This window comes from Homarus americanus, unplaced genomic scaffold (assembly GCF_018991925.1).
Source record: "Homarus americanus isolate GMGI-L3 unplaced genomic scaffold, GMGI_Hamer_2.0 scaffold12143, whole genome shotgun sequence".
NCBI classification, from domain to species: domain Eukaryota; kingdom Metazoa; phylum Arthropoda; class Malacostraca; order Decapoda; family Nephropidae; genus Homarus; species Homarus americanus.
Window position 1 is genome coordinate 418,828 of NW_024757224.1, and position 18,826 is coordinate 437,653.

The following is an 18,826-nucleotide window of genomic DNA, read 5'->3' on the forward strand; positions in this document are numbered from 1 at the left end:
TACGAGCATAGAACTATTTATTTTGTAATTAAACCGTAAATTTCCTTTTGAATAATGGAAATTACGTGCGGGATTATCCTAAGGTTCATCTGTAATCATCAGCTGTAGCATTGTAATATTCTCTCATAGATCCGACAGCTTGTTCTTGTTCACCAACTCGTAACTTGGTTAATATCAGGTCTTCGATGGGTATTATTATCGATTATTATTATAGTGCAAGGAGCTTGTTTTGACGTATAGGGAAGGTTCTTGAGGAAGTCACTATTGGAAAACTTATAACCAAACAGAAGTGTGTTAACAGTAGATGCAGTGAAGGTTCAGGAAATAAAGATAAATTTTCCACTTCAAGTAATTATGTTAAGGATTATGTGTGAGGCATTTATTGATCCGGGAAAAACCTGTGATGGAGAAGATGCAAAAGTAGTGTGGGAAGTAGTAATGAATGTATGGAATGAATGAGTGCATGTAGGTGGGGGGAGTGCATGTGTGTGGGTATGTGTGTGTGGGGGGGGGGTTGTGTGGGTGTAGAGAGAACAGCAAGGAGATGATTTTAAGCTTGAAAATGACACAATATACTCGATGTGAGATGTATCATGTGTGGGAGTTTGTGTCAGTTGCATCGGTAATGTTCAAAAAGTTTAGAAGCAGCGGATACGATATGCTTCAGTGCAACACGAGAAGTGAATAAGATAAAGAGAATGAGAAACACTAATGAAAAAAAGGAAGTATAAAAGGAAAGACGATAATCTGGACATAATGAGAGAAAGGTAAGAGGAATGAAGAAGGATGTAATAATGGAGGATGTTTTTTACACATGTCTTAGTTATTTCCACTCACTTTCTACACATGTCTTAGCTCTTTCATCTCACTTTCTACACATGTCTTAGCTCTTTCATCTCACTTTCTACACATGACTTAGCTCTTTCATCTCACTTTCTACACATGTCTTTGCTCTTTATCACATTTTATTCTTGCCTTGCACTAATTTCATCAACTATTACACCTCCTCCCCACTTTTTTATCTGGGGCTTCTGCACTTTCATTGAGCCACTTGACACTAGAGTGAGAAATGAGTGAATAACTAGATAGAGAAATAAACGAACATTATTGCCTAAAGTGGATACATGTCTTGTTTTTTTTTTCACATTATATCAGGCTGTCTTTGTTGTTTGGTAATATATTAGGAAACATATATATATATATATATATATATATATATATATATATATATATATATATATATGATACAATCTAGTGCGTTATGAGTTAATATATATATATATATATATATATATATATATATATATATATATATATATATATATATATACATATATATATATGATACAATCTAGTGTTATGAGGTTAATATATATATATATATATATATATATATATATATATATATATATATATATATATATATATATATATATATATATATATTTGTTATTGTGGTTTTGATGGATATTTGTTTACATTCTTTTCTATTTTATCCTCGTCTAATATTATTTTTTTCTCTGGATTTGTTCATTATAGATGGCAGAGATTAATTGTTTATTTTTTATTTATTTTTTTTGGTGATTGTGGCCGAATTATATTAAATATTACTGATAAATTTCTTACTTCTTCATTATGATTGAATTGGTTTTCTTAAGGAATTTCTCTTTTGCATATAGGATGATCAGATATTTAATTTTGTCTAAATATCTTCTTTCTTTTTTCGATATATATGGATGATATTTTTTTAATAGCTTTTTTTCTTTTTATTATCGGTCGTTATGCTTTTGTTTTCCAATATTTGTTGTTGTTGTTGTTGTAGAAAGATCACAATTATACTGTATCTATATTTTTGCTTACTTTAAAAAATATATTTCATATTTTTAGTTTTACCAGGTATATATTTTTTTGTTTCCTTGTGGTTGTATTATCATTATATCTGTCTCTGAATTACTAAGCCACACACACACACATACTGTATATATATATATATATATATATATATATATATATATATATATATATATATATATATATATATATATATATATATATATTTCTAATTTTGTATTCCTTTCGTATCCATAGTACCTATATAGAAAACAATTCTCTGTTTCTTTCTTTTATCTCTCTCTTTCTCTTGGTAGTTACTTATTCAGTTAGATAAGGTTATTAAAACACATCTCTCACATGATTGGTTGTTTTATCTGAGGTTTAAAGTGTGAGACAGTTCTGGCCCGGAAGGACGGAGCTCTACCGTGTGTGTGTGTGTGTGTGTGTGTGTGTGTGTGTGTGTGTGTGTGTGTGTGATTGTTTAGTTGTACGCATTTTGTATTTTATGTGTGTGTGTGTGTGTGTGTGTGTGTGTGTGTGTGTGTGTGTGTGTGTGTGTGTGTGTGTGTGTGTGTGTGTGTGTTCCTGTAACTAAATGCATGCGTATGATGTTTAAAAACCAACGCACCCACGCTCTGGCTTATATACTGCTGTTATGCGTAGATGTGCGTATGTTCCTCGGTGGTCATGTTGAGTGTCCCGTTGTAACTTACTGTTCGTGTATACGCCTCTGTGCTCTATTAATGTGTAGTCTGGTAATTGTAGTAACTACACCATATATACGCACCAAATTTATATTTCCCTGGGGAAGGTGAGTGTTATGCGTAAGGATTTATACGTTATACTTAGGTGTGTGTGGTGTGTGGTGTGTGTGTGTGTGTGTGTGTGTGTGTGTGTGTGTGTGGTCGTGTGTGCATTGGTGTATCTATATAAAGTCAGATAGTAATACACATAATATTTGCCTTAAAAATTTCATAGGATTTGATTCATCGTCTATTAAACATACAAATATACAATTTATTCTGCGTCTGTGTGTGTTTGTCTGAAGAGTTAGTGTGTGTGTGTGTGTGTGTAAGTAAGTATTTATATACCACATATCTATATGTATGTACGTTTGAAAAAACATAAAAGCTTGAATACAAAACACACGGGAATGCTATCAGACATGTAAAGGATCATGCCAGACATAATTGTGCGGTTGAACTGTGTCAAACAACGAATTGAGATACTGTTTATTCCCATTTTTTTTCTTAAGCAACTGTAGACAGATCACACACACACACACACACACACACACACACACACACATACATACATACATACATACATACATACATACATACTCTAAGACATGTTTATTATATGCTATATACTGTATACTACTGTATATATACACTTCAACAATCTGTCCAGTTGTATGAAATAAGTTGTTTAGGATAAATATATTTGTCTTTAGTGTATTTTCAACCGCACGTATACCAGAACAGACAAGTATATTAGTGATTTTTTTTGTATTTTATAACAGAGTAGTGCCCTTTTTTCCGAGTTGTGCGTGTATGTTTTGTGTATAAATTTACACACATATATATATATGTATATATATATATATATATATATATATATATATATATATATATATATATATATATATATATATATATATATATATATATATATATATATATTTATAAGTATCGCGCACACACACTCACACACACACATCATATCAGACAAGTCGGTGAGTGTGTATGTGTCAGGTGTCAGTATGTGTTGTTGTTGTTGTTGTTGAACTGTGTGAAAAATACAAATGATAAAGATGGATTTCTAAAACTGTACATAAATTATAATTCACACTAGACACTTCTCCATACACGTAAATAAATCATGAATGTTTTCCACAGACAATCACAGTGCCCTCTTGAGCTGTGTACGCGTGTGTGTGTATGTATAGCTGTACATGAACCGCGCACACACACACACATACTATCGTACATGTATAAGGGGAATAATGAAATTCTGACACAGTTTGTCCATCTTGAAAAGGTGTGACTATGTATAAATGTATATAAATCAGACATCCTGTCAGACATATTTGTTTTTAATGAGTTGGTGATGCACAAGTCCATTGGGAGATGAGTGATAGAGAGATGTTTGTAGTGGTGCCAGCGTCCACCAAGGCGAACATCCACAGGTGACAGCATCCATAAGGGCGAGCATCCATAGGTGATAACATCCATAAGGGCGAGCATCTATAGGTGACAGCAGCCTCAAGGGCGAGCATCCACAGGTGACAGCATCCATAAGGGCGAGCATCCACAGGGGCGAGATGTCTTCTCAGGTAACACATGGGGGTATCCAATCGTGAACGGTGAGGGCGACAGGGATATATATGTATATGTATATATAAACTCTAAAGGTCACGGCTATAAAAATTATTTTTTCACTTTTTGTTTTGAGTTTTAGAGGCATCGTAGGGAGGTCTGTCTAATGACACACACACAAAAAATATTTATAACTTTTTTTTTTGTAATACTAAAATCCTGAATTACTGTGAGTATTACATTTAATCAGTCTCTGACACCTGACAGTATCTCCGGGGTGGTAAAACAATGTATACAACCAAAATATACAGGATGTCGTTCAGAAAATGGCTATATTCACCTTTACAGACAACCTGTTCTATTACCAGTGGTGGTAGAAGTATCGTGTTGATGACACGAATCAACTGTATGTTGCTCCATAGACCATCTATTTTTTTAATGGTGAAATGATAATTAGACCAACCTAATGTGCCTGATGAATCTTCAAAATCAAAAAGGAAAAAAAAGTCCTTAGAGCGTTGACCCTGATAAACCTCTCATAACATAGTGATCACAGCGAGTGTCTGGAAGTGTCTCTCCATTACGAAGGGGGAAAATCTTGAATGGCAATGAGTGGAAATATTATCAAATGAGTTCGACTTGCACGGGAGGATATAAAATACTTCATAGAAGCTGCTTGTTAAGGGGGAGACATTACGTTCGTCTACACAGACATAAAGTAAGCAAGGAGAGGAAGAGGGTTAAGACGCACGGTGACATGTAGGTTGTGGCCGCATCTGTGGAGAGACAAAATATACCTTTATAGTGGGTTTTATTGACGTACTGTACGGTAAATGTGTATGAACAAATAAAATTAGTTTCTTTAGCTTTAAAATTAGAGATGCAAGGATAGTGGGTTAAAATTGAAGGTAAAAGGGCCAGGGGAAGGCTGAGATTAGGATGGGTGAATGAATAGGTGTGGTCTAGAAGGATTGGTAAAGACAGCCCGAAAACTTTGAGACGGTGGAAGAAAAGGGTATTCAGTGTAATTTAGTGAAGTCGTGAATATAGACAAAAAACGACAAACACGTCTTAGCCATTAGCTGTGTTGAAAGGGGTTGAATTAAAGGCATTGTACTGTCTTATATGACCTGGTGAGTTGGTGACCAAGTTGAAGGACAATAATATTATACTAAATGAACGTCATTACCTTTTCACTGCATTACTTAGCTCTATACACGCATTTGCTGACGGACCACACCAAGAAAATTACTCCCACGACCTTGGCCTAGTCCGCCTGTCGCTCACACAGAGGGAGCGACAGGTGAGGGTGTGGGATAATGTGAGTCACACTATCACACTTTATTACCCGTGTTGTGTTACCCTCGCTATAGCGATAACACAGACAAACTCACAACCAGTAATATGAATCACTGTTCATGAAGGAGGTTAGCGTTGTTACTGGCCGGCAGCACCAGGCAGGGGGGAAAATTTCTTGGAGTAAGTCAGTAAATTAGGGAAGGTATTCATAGTGCTGGGTAAACGCAGCTGAAAATAGGGATGTTATTATTATGATTCACCGTAATTTTCTGTGCCTCCTGTAATTTATGGAAATACTTTAACGTGAATCGTGAATAAACGAAACAAAGGAGTTTTGGAATTTTAATTTATTGGTAATTTTTTTAAGTTATCAGGAAATGAGAGAAAAATAGATACTTTGTGGTATTTGCTGAGTTCTTTGTTCAGGAATGAAGGAAAATTTATGTAAAGTATTACACTTTACCACAGTGCGATAGTTTGGGGGAGTATTTTTTTTTTGTAAACAGTCAGCGTTTGACAATAATTTACTAAAATGTTTTTGTGTGAATTTAGAATAAGATAAAAGCAGAATACTTGTTATTATATTATGCCGCAATATTTGTGTATGAATTTTGAATGAATGGGGAAAAACAATTATATATTGATAATCGTGTTTTAATACACTACTCTGCCCTGGAACTTATGTTGTTACCGACAACATATGAAAACAGTTCCCATAATTATGACAGAAGTAAACACTCGGGACATACAGTATATACAGACGTTCAGTCAACACGACAAGCAGAAAAATGGCGATTTTATTTGATGTTTTAAATTAGTTTGTATTTTTTTTTTATCTGCCGGCGTAAACGACATGAATTAGGTTCACTGAATTTTTAAATGTCGAGTGTTTTCACATTTAATGCTGAAACATGGAAAAAAATTCTCCCAGCCATCAAAAATGCAATTGCGTTATGCATATTATATATTGGTTTCGAATTAAAAATGATTACGACTGGAAAAAAAATATATATATGGCAAATTCCCTTTGATCCATGCGATTCATAATAAACCTAAACAAAAAACCATTGAATTTGTAGTTAAATACTGACTATAATGTTATATATATATATATATATATATATATATATATATATATATATATATATATATATATATATATATATATATATATATATATATATATATATATCATGTAGATCCACAATGAAAACGTGAGAACGTGATAGTCTTGATAAAAGAAGGGAACAGCACCTTCGTTGTTTCCCCTTTTCCCGTGTGATTTTATCAATAATATATATATATATATATATATATATATATATATATATATATATATATATATATATATATATATATATATATATATATATATATATATATATATATATATATATATATAGTATTTTGTCTCTTTAGCTCTACCTTACCCTCTGCAACTGTCTTGTTTTCCTCTTCTTGGTATTAACATTCCTTCTTTACAGTCTACATCACCAGCACCGCCTCATGCTCCTTCATATTCCCTCTCCTCTTACCTTCATCCCTCCTCCCTCCTATTCCCACGTCTTTCTTCGGTTATCCTTCGGTCTCCCTCTTCCCACCCCACGACTCTTCTACACTGCCTACTTTTTCCTCCCACCATCCATCCTCTCTTTCCCCCTGCACCCCCCTAACCCGCCCCTCCTCCTTTCAGCCTCGCCTTCTTCCTGCTTCTCTTCTTCCCCCATTCTCCTCTCATCCTTCTCCCCTATTATCCTTTCCTTTCCATCTATCTTCCATCCCCTTCTGCTTTATCTCTCTCTACCTCATTCGACTCATCCCTCCCATTTCCAATATCCTCTACCCCTCTCCCCATATCCCCTTTCTCTTATCCTCCTCATCCTTACTCTTCCATCCCATTCATCTCTCTCACCCTGCATTACCTTCACCCCTTCCACCTTCCATGCCCTCCTCTTCCCCCAATGCCTCCTCCTCTCCCACTTCCTGTTCCCATCCTCTGTCCTCTCCTTCCCTTCCACTCTCCATCCCCTGATCCTCTCCCACTAACCCCTCCCTCTTCCCCTCACACCTTCCTCACGTTTATTGGAGCCTCGTCATTAAAGGCTCAAGCTATCGATAAAAATATCTCTAATAAACAGCATTTTTTTAACAACCTGTCTTTAAGAACATCCAGGTTAGGGCAGAATTTTCATTTTTCCGGGTCATGTACCTCACTATAGCGATTAATTGAGGACACAAAACAGCTATAGGGAGAATTGTTGCATCTAGAGAGGGAATAGTGGGGAATATCCCTTGAGATGTGAAATTGGAGGAAATTATTCCTTTGCAGACGAAAATTTTAGGGAAATACTTATCTTGGACTTAAACTGGGAAAAACCTTTGCGGGGATGAGACTTGGAAAATTTTATTTTTTTGTGTATGGAATCATGGATTTGAGGGATAGAATACCTTGCCTTAAAAAAAATCTCCCAAGTTATGGCAAAAAAGGATTTTTTAATAATAAAATTTTAAATAAACCCAGAAAATTTTGCTCTACCAATATCCTGCCTTAAAGAAAAAAATCACATTACCTTACTTTAATTCATGCTTTTTTTCTCCTGTTGTCAGAGTATTTTTTATTAGGTTTTAATCTCTGGCGAACTAGAGTGAAGGAAAGGCTACATTTGTCTCTCTTATTATGTGGCGTGTATATCACTAACCATACTCGACTGCTACTCATCAGAAACAGCTATTGAACGTCATGAGTGTGTGCGTGTGTGTGTCGCACCTGTTTGCTGGAGGGTGGGCAGGTGGTGGGGCTGGCTGTAGGTGACGTTGTCCAGGTGGAGGGAGACGTCTGTACTCCACTCGTACGCGTGCACTGTAGCGCTACATCTGTTGGCAGGAGGAACACAGAGTTCACGGGTCAAAATACTATATATTACTGTATGTATAGCGTATATAGATATACTAGACATTAGTATACATTGCTTGAGTTCAGGATTGGCAGAATAGTTGTCTATATGTGTCAGTCAGTCAGTCAGTCAGTCAGTCAGTCAGCCAGTTAGCCAGCTATTCGCCCAAACACTCAGTCAGGTATTCACTAAAACATTTACCTAGCCAAGTCAGTCTCTCTGCCAGTCATTTACCCAATATTTGGTGTTTATAGAGCTGGCTGACGTAGTCCAGTATCATATACATTACACGCTTACACACACACACACACGAAAAACATCCACTGTTTAAATACGTGACACTAACAATGTTTAAAAATCACTATTTATATTAATTACTCACTTATATTTTGTTGACACGCTTCATTTTATAACGTAACATGTAAACACGAGCTTGATCACCTGGTTCATTATAGGCAATCGTCTTTTTATCATGACTTAACTACTGTATGTATTTTTCCACCCTCCCCACACACACACACACAAAAAAAAAACAATCGAAGCCCTAAGTATTATGTGCGACTTTTTGTTTTGTTTTCCGCGACTTGTTTTTTTTGCTCACATGACAAACAAATTCTATGGTGCTAAAGTCATTATATTCAACTCCCCCTTTATTTTTTCTTTGGGATTTTTTTTTTTTTTACCTCTTCTATTATATAAACAGGTACTTGGTCGTCCATATCATTATATTCACATTTCCTTGTCTTATAATGAACTTTTTATCCACTAAACATATAAAACATATCATTGTAAGTCATCCGCCACCTTTTATTTCGTCACGGAGAAAAATCACTCATAAACACTTCACGATCCTGAAACTCCCAACCCTCGGCCGCTAGTCCAGTACAGCATTACGATTTTGCCGAAGGGAAACACTAAATTGTCAATGGCGGAAATACCTTCATTTTAAACGGACACGCGCCGCATTACTGCATTTCCGCTCAACCGAATTCCCCCTCCCCCCTGCCCCTCCTCCCCCCCCCCTCTCCCCCTGCCCCTCACTTCTCGCATTTTATTGTGTATTTATTTTTTTCCATTTCAGTCGACTTTCTTTCACGCTCTTTGCTAAGTTCTTTTTACCCCAGGGTGTGATGACTCCAGTACGGTGTTGTGCCTAATAATTCAGTTTGTTGTTTTTGGCGATTAGTTTTAGGAGTGTATGTTTGTTTATTCTTTATATTATAATATGTTTGTCAGTCATCCTTTCAGTCTATCTATCTTATATCTGTGTTTATATATTATATCCATTATGTTATATGCCTATTATTGATTAGTTTCGTGTGTGTGTGTGTGTGTGTGTGTGTGTGTGTTTTAGATATCCAGGTATATATTAATAAACTTGTCGATGAAACAGATATACTGTATATATTATAGAGAGAGAGAGAGAGACAGACGAACATACTGTAGGTCATAACTCTACCCCAAAGGCTATAATGTACCACTCACTGTGTATCCTTGTCCATTAGTATGTGCTCTCTCTCTCGATTTATCTCTTTCTGTCAATAATTATCATCTATCTATCAGTCTGTCTATCTGGTTCTGTTTCTGACTCATTTTTGTGTTTTACGAACGGGTGAAATTGTTTGGGCTTCACCTATTAAAGTCATCCTCTCTCTCTCCCTCCCTCCCTCCCTCCCTCCCTCCTACCCGGGTATGCCTCTCCCTCTCACCCTGCTTTCAAAACAGGGATAGGCAGGCGGAATCTCCCATCCACAAACATTTATGACATGGTACCTCTCCATACGCTTGGTTTTTGGTGTGTATGTATGGTGTATGATCGTTGTTTTAGTGGTGGGTAAGTGTCTTGTATGAATTTAGAATCGTGTGTATCTGTCCCCTATAAACTTTACGGCAGAGGTTGAGTTCTGTATCAACATGTGGTGGGTGGTGGTGGTGGTGGTGGTAGTGTGGTGGTGGTGGTGGTGGGGTGGTGGTGGTAGTGGTGGTGGTGGTGGTGGTGGTGGTGGTGGTGGTGGTAGTGGTGGTGGTGTTGGTGGTGGTGGTAGTGGTGGTGGTGGTGGTGTTGTGTTTTGGAGTCCTGTTTTGTTTTTGTTTTTTTAGGAATTCGTATGAATTTTAAAGGTATATGAAAGGGGGGTTATATTTAAGGGTGCGTTTTAAGTGCGTTGCGTTATTTTTTTTTTTTTAGGTGTTTATGATTCCTGTATGAATGTCAGTATGAGTGGTGTATGAATGTTTAGCGGCTTGTATAAATCCTGTTTGATTTTTTTGTTTGTGTGGTGTGTGTGTGGGTGTGTGTGTGTGTATAAGCACGTATGAATTTTTACTGATGTGTATGATTTCTGTATGATTCGAGTTTTTGGATCATGCGAACATTAACCCCTCCTCCCCCCCACACCAACTTATTGCGCTTGACGATTATACACTCTAAAGTTATACTTAGGGGTTAGGTTAGGTTAGGTTAGGTTAGGTTAGGTTACCATTTGGGTGTTTAATCATAAGGTGAAATAAAATGGTGTACTTAATGTTCATATGAGCCGATTTTCCTCTATATATCAAGGATGATTCTCATTATTACTGTTTTGAGTTGATGCTATGACATTTGATGGAGAATCCTGAGTCTCCCATGAACTGTAATATTTCTCCGTTTTTTTTTATATATATACTGCGTTTACTTCCCTTCTATCTCCCCCTCCCCGTGACAGGAAGCATGAAAACCGTGTCCACAATCTAATTATTTTATCTTCAATCCTCAACTAACCATAGTGAACGTCTCCATTGTTAAGTCGTTGCTACTGTTGATATGACTAAATTTTGTTCTCTAGTTACCCCCGTAATCGTTTTCTTTTATATGTACTGTACTCCCGTTCTTCTTAGTATGTTTTTTTTTTCCTTTAGTTATCCCTGTTCGTCTTCTTTTATCTCTACCTTCTTAGTGACTTGTAAGAGGAAAAAATCTTGTGTCAATCGGGTTGTGTTTCCTTGTTGTAGGTGTTGATATTAATATTTCTTACCATTTTATCAGTTACTTCTGTTTGTTTTCTCACCTTACCTCCCCTGGCCTCTGTGTAACCATCCAGGATAATTTATCTTACATTTTTAATCCCTAGGTGCAGCTCTTTCTCCCGCTTCTTTGTTGGTGCAGATTTTCTTTCTCCTTTACATACATACATACTCAATTTCCTTTATCCTAACTGGACTTCCGGCGTTAAGAACTTATTAGGGGAGTAGTGTAGTCTTTTATAAATCTAACTTGTTTTTAGATATCCTCACCAACTGGGGGAGATATACCCACCACCCCCTCTCATCTAGTGTGTGATGTGTGTAATGCCTCTGTGGGGATAAACACCATGTCTTTGAGTCAAGGTCTTCCCCATCCGTCCAAGATGAATAATAAATGAATGAATTTAGAATGTGAACCAAATAATTTCATCTCATTGTAAAGTTTCTCCTGTTCGCTGCTCTGGTATGGATTTTTGTTAGTTGGTTTTATACCTTCACTTAAGTACGGAGTAGAGTGTGTCAGAACTTTTTCTTACGTCCGTCCGTCTGATTTTTCTCTTCCTCCGTCTCTTCGTCTGACACTAGGTTACTCACGTGATAAAGTCTCCTACGGTCTCTTCCACGAAACATACTGAAACGTGGCGCATATATTATGGAGTGACAGTTGTGATGTGGGTCATGGCTCGGTACTTTTTCTTCAGTTTTTTTTTTGTACCGTCTTTGTACTGTAGCTGAGCGTACTGGCTTTAAACACACGATGCATTTTTTTTTCTAATTTTTGTTGTTCGTTTCTCTTCGCTTCACAGCCCTTACGAGTGTCAGGTAAACAGAGAAGCCTTTGTGGACAGCATGAATGATTAATTTTAAGAATCGACCTGCTGTGAGCTTCCTCTGCTAGCGTACTGGTGCGGGGCTTTGGCGAATGGTGGAATGAGCCACAGTCCTACCAGGGTTCCCTAACCTAACCTAACCTAACCTAACCTAATATAACCCAGCTTTACTTAATTTAACCATTAAGAATAGGACCATCTTTAGGGTTCCGAACTTAATGGACACCAATTTTTAGGGCCCCCGACCTTGATACTCCCCAATCTTAATGGATTCTAGTCCTACAGAACCTCAATCCATCCTAATGAGTCACGATTATAATAGGTTAGATTGGTGCCTATTAGGACTACGACCCATTATTCCAACAACCAATTTTTTCCTACCGCTTTAATCTTTACTGTATTCTCTTTGTCTCATCTTATCCCCAGCGTTCCCATGTGTCAAGAAGGAGGAAGACCCTTTGATATACATGCACAGTCTGAATACATTATCTCCATTCCTCGAGCCACTCTAGAGTTTTTTCTTCTTCCCGTTCATTCTTACGCCTATAGGTATTTTGCCAGGTTGCGCGTCATATGAGCCCCAGTCTTGATAGGGCCCATCCTGATGTAACTTAGCTATTAGAGTATGAATCCATCATCTTTGGGGCCCATTAGAATTGAGACCCATTAGCACTGGGGTCCATTTCGACTGAGGTTCATTGGCATTGGGGTTCATAAGGACTGGGGCCTAATATGATTGGAATCCACTAAGACTGTGGCTCATCAAGAATTTACCTCTTTAGAAAAAAAAATACCAATAAGACTGGGGCCCATTTGGACTAAACGCCAATAAGACTGGGGCCCATTTGGACTAAACGCCAATAAGACTGGGGCCCATTTGGACTAAACATCAATAAGACTGGGCCCATTTGGACTAAACACCCCATTTGGGACTAAGACTTTGGACTAAACGCCAATAAGACTGGGCCCATTTGGACTAAACACCAATAAGACTGGGGCCCATTTGGACTAAACATCAATAAGACTGGGGCCCATTTGGACTAAACACCAATAAGACTGGGGCCCATTTGGACTAAACACCAATAAGACTGGGCCCATTTGGACTAAACACCAATAAGACTGGGGCCCATTTGGACTAAACGCCAATAAGACTGGGCCCATTTGGACTAAACATCAATAAGACTGGGCCCATTTGGACTAAACTCAATAAGACTGGGGCCCATTTGGACTAAACATCAATAAGACTGGGGCCCATTTGGACTAAACACCAATAAGACTGGGGCCCATTTGGACTAAACACCAATAAGACTGGGCCCATTTGGACTAAACACAATAAGACTGGGGCCCATTTGGACTAAACGCCAATAAGACTGGCCCATTTGGACTAAACGCCAATAAGACTGGGGCCCATTTGGACAAACACCAATAAGACTGGGGCCCATTTGGACTAAACACCAATAAGACTCGGGCCCATTTGGACTAAACACCAATAAGACTGGGGCCCATTTGGACTAAGACACCACAAGACTGGGGCCCATTTGGACTAAACACCAATAAGACTGGGCCCATTTGGAATAAACACCAATAACTGATTTGGACTAAACACCAATAAGACCCCATTTGGACTAAACACCAATAAGACTGGGGCCCATTTGGACTAAACGCCAATAAGACTGGGGCCCATTTGGACTAAACACCAATAAGACTGGGGCCCATTTGGACTAAACACCAATAAGACTGGGCCCATTTGGACTAAACACCAATAAGACTGGGGCCCATTTGACTAAACGACTGGGGCCCATTTGACTGAACTTCAATAAGACTGGGCCCATTTGGACTAAACACCAATATGACTGGGGCCATTTGGACTAAACGCCAATAAGACTGGGCCCATTTGGACTAAACACCAATAAGACTGGGGCCCATCTGGACTAAACACCAATAAGACTGGGCCCATTTGGACTAAACACCAATAAGACTGGGGCCCATTTGGACTAAACACCAATAAGACTGGGCCCATTTGGACTAAACACCAATAAGACTGGGGCCCATTTGACTGAACTTCAATAAGACTGGGGCCCATTTGGACTAAACACCAATAAGACTGGGGCCCATTTGGACTAAACTCCATTAGAACTTGGGCCCCTCTGACCTGTAACTCCCAGCTTCAAGAATCAGGAATTTTTGAAGACAAGCTGAATAGTTCAATTCCAGTCCTTGGCATAGTGTGTGTGTTGCTCCCCTTCTTGGCTCCTGTCCTGGTATTTTTGACAGAACGCTTTTTCTCTTCTCAAAGATTCTTGTTCGTCTTACTTCATTTTAACTCTCCTCCCAGTACCAGGAAAACATTGTGAATATTTCGACTTTCAATTATGGACCTGCTTCCAGTAGTGTGGCTGTTGATATTTATAGATTTTTATTGAGTTACCCCTGATCGTTTTCTTTTTTTTTCGTTTTACTTCCCTTTCTTGTAGTTTGGGACAGAAAAAGAAAATCTGTGTAGTCACTAAAGGAATCTGAATATTCTTTTTATGTTGAATCGTCACCGAAAAGTAATATTCTTGTGTAGGCAAAGTGTTGATACTGATCCTTCGTGAATTTTAGATTTAGTTATCTCTGTTCGTTGTCTCCTTCCTCATATCCTCTCCCCTGCTAGTGCCTCGGGAAAGGGTGTGTAGTCCACTTGAATATATTATTTTTAGCTCTTAATCCAATATGTTTGTACGGATTCTTCTTATTTATTTTTATTTGTATTTTAATTTTTTCCATAAATATTGTCGTTTTCGTTCTCCTAAAATTTACTCATGGGGCAAAACTCAAGAAAATCTCCCAGTCACCTGATTCCTTAAACTCTCTCCCTCAACCTACAATGCGTTTACTCTGCTGACATTCGGTTTTAGACTGTCCTTCTATTTTTAACTTTCCTATTCGAGTTTCCTCATCTGAATTCCCTCTGCAAGCTCCAGGAAAGAGGAAAGACCATGTAGAAAAGCCACGTATTTTAACTCAAACCCAAAACCCGCTACGCGAATTCCCTGCTGGTATTTTGGTGAGGAAATATCAATGTTGTTTATTAATTAATCTTTTATTTTAATTTGTTTCGTTTATTTATTTACTTTCATCCTAACTCGTCCTGCGCTCGTCACCACCACCACCACCATCATGTTACCACACACACCATCACCAGGAAGTGCCACCACCACACTATCACACCATCATCATCCGAACGCTGCCGCACCATTACCACCACAACATTATATACCGTACCACTGCAGCACTACAAAGCGTCACCATAACACCACACGGCACCACCTCAACACCACACAGTACCACCAAAACACCACACAGTACCACCATAAGACCACACAGTACCACCAAAACATCACATACCACCACAATATTACATACCAATAACACAATACAACCATATCAGTGCCACAACATATTACCACCACCGCCACCACAATAACATCACCTATCCCCACCAATTACCACAATCAATCAATCAATCAATCAATCAATCAATCAATCCCCACAACACCATAAACTTCCACCTTATACCACAGCCCATGTGAGGTTCTACACTGTTGTTACGTCTTTGATTCATTACTGTGAGTTAGTGTGATCGTTGGTGTGGTGAGGGAGGGAGGGAATCTGGTGTGGTGTTATGGTGTGGTGTGTGGTGTTATTGTGTGGTGCGGTGTGGTGGTGCTGTGATGTGTGTTTTTGTGGTGTGGTGGATGTGTGGGGTTTCGTGTGGTGTGGTGGTGTATGGTGTTGTGGCGTGTGGTGTGGTGGTGTATGGTGTTGTGGTGTGGTGGTGTGTGGTTTGGTGGTGGTGTATGGTATAGTGGTGTGTGTTTGGTGGTGGTGGTGGTGGTGGTGTATGGTATAGTGGTGTGTGTTTGGTGATGGTGGTGGTGTGTGGTATGGTGGTGTTGTGTGATGTTTTGGTGTGAAGGTAGTTTTGATAGTGTTGTCTGGTATCATGTTTGCAGTTTGTGATTGCACTGTGGGGAAGTGTGGTGGCAGTGTGGTGGCAGTGGTGGCAGTGTGGTGGCAGTGTGGTGAGTATATTTGTAGTTACGTTTGTGCTGGTGTTGTGATACGAGTAGTAAGTGTATGGTGTGGTAATGGTTATGTGTAGTGCAGGGTGAAACTAGGGACAAGTTTCTTTACCCCATTTACCTCTGTCTCCCCAGGCAGTAATTGGGAACCTGGATGTTAATCGATTTCCTGGTCGTATTCCGGGGTAATGGTTAGCCCGTGCAGTTGGCGAGTTGTCCGGTCTTCTCGGACTATTCCTTGACACTAGGTCATGCAACTCGTTAACTCAGGGTGTGGCTGTTGTGTTGGCAATAGCTTCTACACCTTCAACAAATTCACGCCCAGGTGGTCCTTGCGCCGGCCATCCCCGTTACACAAGGGGCAACCATTATGATATTATTTATGTGTAGTGTAGTGTACAGTGTAATTACGTGTAGTGCTGTATGGCGCATGTGTTGTGATGTATGGTGTATGTGTTATGATGTATGTGGTTGTATTGCTCTTCCAAAGTCTTTCATACACTCTTATGTTATCTCTCAAGTTCTTCTACTCTCACTCAGATGACTCCTCCCTTACTCTCCCACCATACCTAGGAGAGGAGTTGCCTCACCATTCCTCTCCTAGATTCTCCTTTATTCATTCAGACACTCTCGGGCTTTCACTGACTAATCCCTCTGTATCCAAAACTCTCCGTCCATCTCCCAGGCTCTCCCTTCTTCCTCCTCTCCCTGGCTCTCCCTTGTTCCTCCTCTCCCTTCACCCTGTTGTACCTGAGGTCAAGGGTGCCATCAGTGAAGAGGCTGGCGTGGGCGGTGAGGACCAGGCCCAGGGTGGTAGTGGTGGGGTCATCCTCCGAGGTGGCCGAGGGGTAACTCACCAGGTGCTCCTTAGCGATCTGTGGATGAGTTACAGTGAGTTACAGAGAGAGAAACACACGGTGATCACAGGACAATTATTCTTCCCCTTCCTAAGTTTATTTCAACTGATGATTAAACACCCTAATGCCACTTGGGGTTAGGTTAAGTTAGGGTAGTTTAGTTTAGGTTAGGCCAGGCCAGGTCAGGTCAGGTAAGGTCAGGTCAGGTTAGGTTAGGTCATGTCAGCGTTGGGGTAGGTAATCGTAGGTGAAATAACTTTGATGGTTATTCTTCAGGTGATACACACATTTTGCTACATGAGGCAGTTACAGAACGGTACAGTAATTTACAGGGTGATACAGCCATTTATAGGGAGTCACAATAAATTAATGGTGATACAGAGAGTCACCTACAAAGCTCAAGTAGGGCAGTACGATGATCCACAGGGGGTAGATAAGTAGGTACAGGGCGGTACAAAGAGTTAAATGACGATAAGGTTGCTACTAGAAATTACAGCTTTCCCGGATTATTTCACCTTAAGATTAACCATCCTAACCTAACCTAACCTAATCTATACCTTCAGTTAGGGTGAATAATTATCAGGTGAAGAAACTGGGGGAGCTAAACGTCACATGATCTTAAATAAGTTATAAGCGGTATGACACAATGAGTTAATGAAGCCAACAATACGGAGAAACAAATATCAAATAACAGGATTAAGTCTCACACATGATGATACAAGTACACACGAGGGTTATACCGTATTACACTGGCATTAACCTAACACACTGAATGGCATGTGGTAATGTTTGTGTGTGTGTGTGTGTGTGTGTGTGTGTGTGTGTGTGTGTGTGAGAGAGAGAGAGAAAGAAAACAGGAATAAAAAGGGTTGAGAATAAGAAATTAAACTAAGCAAGACAAAAGAAAAATTTGGTATAAAAAGGACGACATTTTAAGCGTTGCAAATGTTATCCGTCGAGGCTGGGAAGACACACGTCACTCAGTGCATTAATGGAGGTAATATTTCTTAATAAACTCAATGGGTGGGTGAGGAGAGGAGAGGAGAGGAGGCTTTTTGTACTAAGACTTAACAATGTTCATGCAGTTATTAACAGAATCATTTATGGTAAGGTCTGGGTTGATGTCATTCTGTGATGATTTTATGAGGGAGAAAGAATTGTGTGAGTGAGAAAGGATTTGTTAAAGAAAACTCGGGGAAGTAAGAGGGGAGTAAAGAACGCGAAAGATTGGGAGAAAGAGAGAAGACAAGATGATATTGTGAGAGAACGTAAATATAAGGGAGAAAAGGGGGAGAAAAGAAAGTGTAAGAGAGAGAGAGAGAGAGAGAGAGAGAGAGAGAGAGAGAGAGAGAGAGAGAGAGAGAGATCAGTGAATTTGACGATACTCGTTTTTGTAACAATCTCTCTTTCTTTTTTCTTTTATTAAATGTATAAACCTACAGCCAGAGAAAGAGATACGTTATAATTAACTCATGTAACATAGTTTATTGATCTAGTGCAACAAAAAACGTGGTACAACGTCATACCATAGAAAACGGGGCATAATTACCTCAGTCAACAGAGAACGTAGTATAATTACCTCTCACAAAAGAAAATGGAGTACATTTTTCTCACTACCATCACCCTCTTATTGTGTGTGTTTTTTTGTTTTTTTTTAAGTTAACGTAAAAACTCTCATCACAAGAACATACTCGTATATTGAGAAGGTGTTTCCATTGCCTG

The 18,826-nt window shown here is 38.8% G+C and overlaps 1 protein-coding gene across 1 annotated transcript in view; it reads right to left on the reverse strand.

The window, feature by feature from the left end:
• Nucleotides 1-3,915: 3,915 nt before the first annotated feature.
• The window catches only part of LOC121857409, an 86,471-nt gene continuing 71,560 nt past the window's right edge, over nt 3,916-18,826 (reverse strand). The window contains exons 6-8 of the mRNA XM_042353451.1: nt 16,998-17,122; nt 8,221-8,327; nt 3,916-4,930 (exon numbers count right to left, since the gene is read on the reverse strand). Coding sequence (XP_042209385.1) covers nt 4,848-4,930; nt 8,221-8,327; nt 16,998-17,122 — 315 coding nt within the window. The 3' untranslated portion in view covers nt 3,916-4,847. The remainder of the gene's footprint in view (nt 4,931-8,220; nt 8,328-16,997; nt 17,123-18,826) is intronic.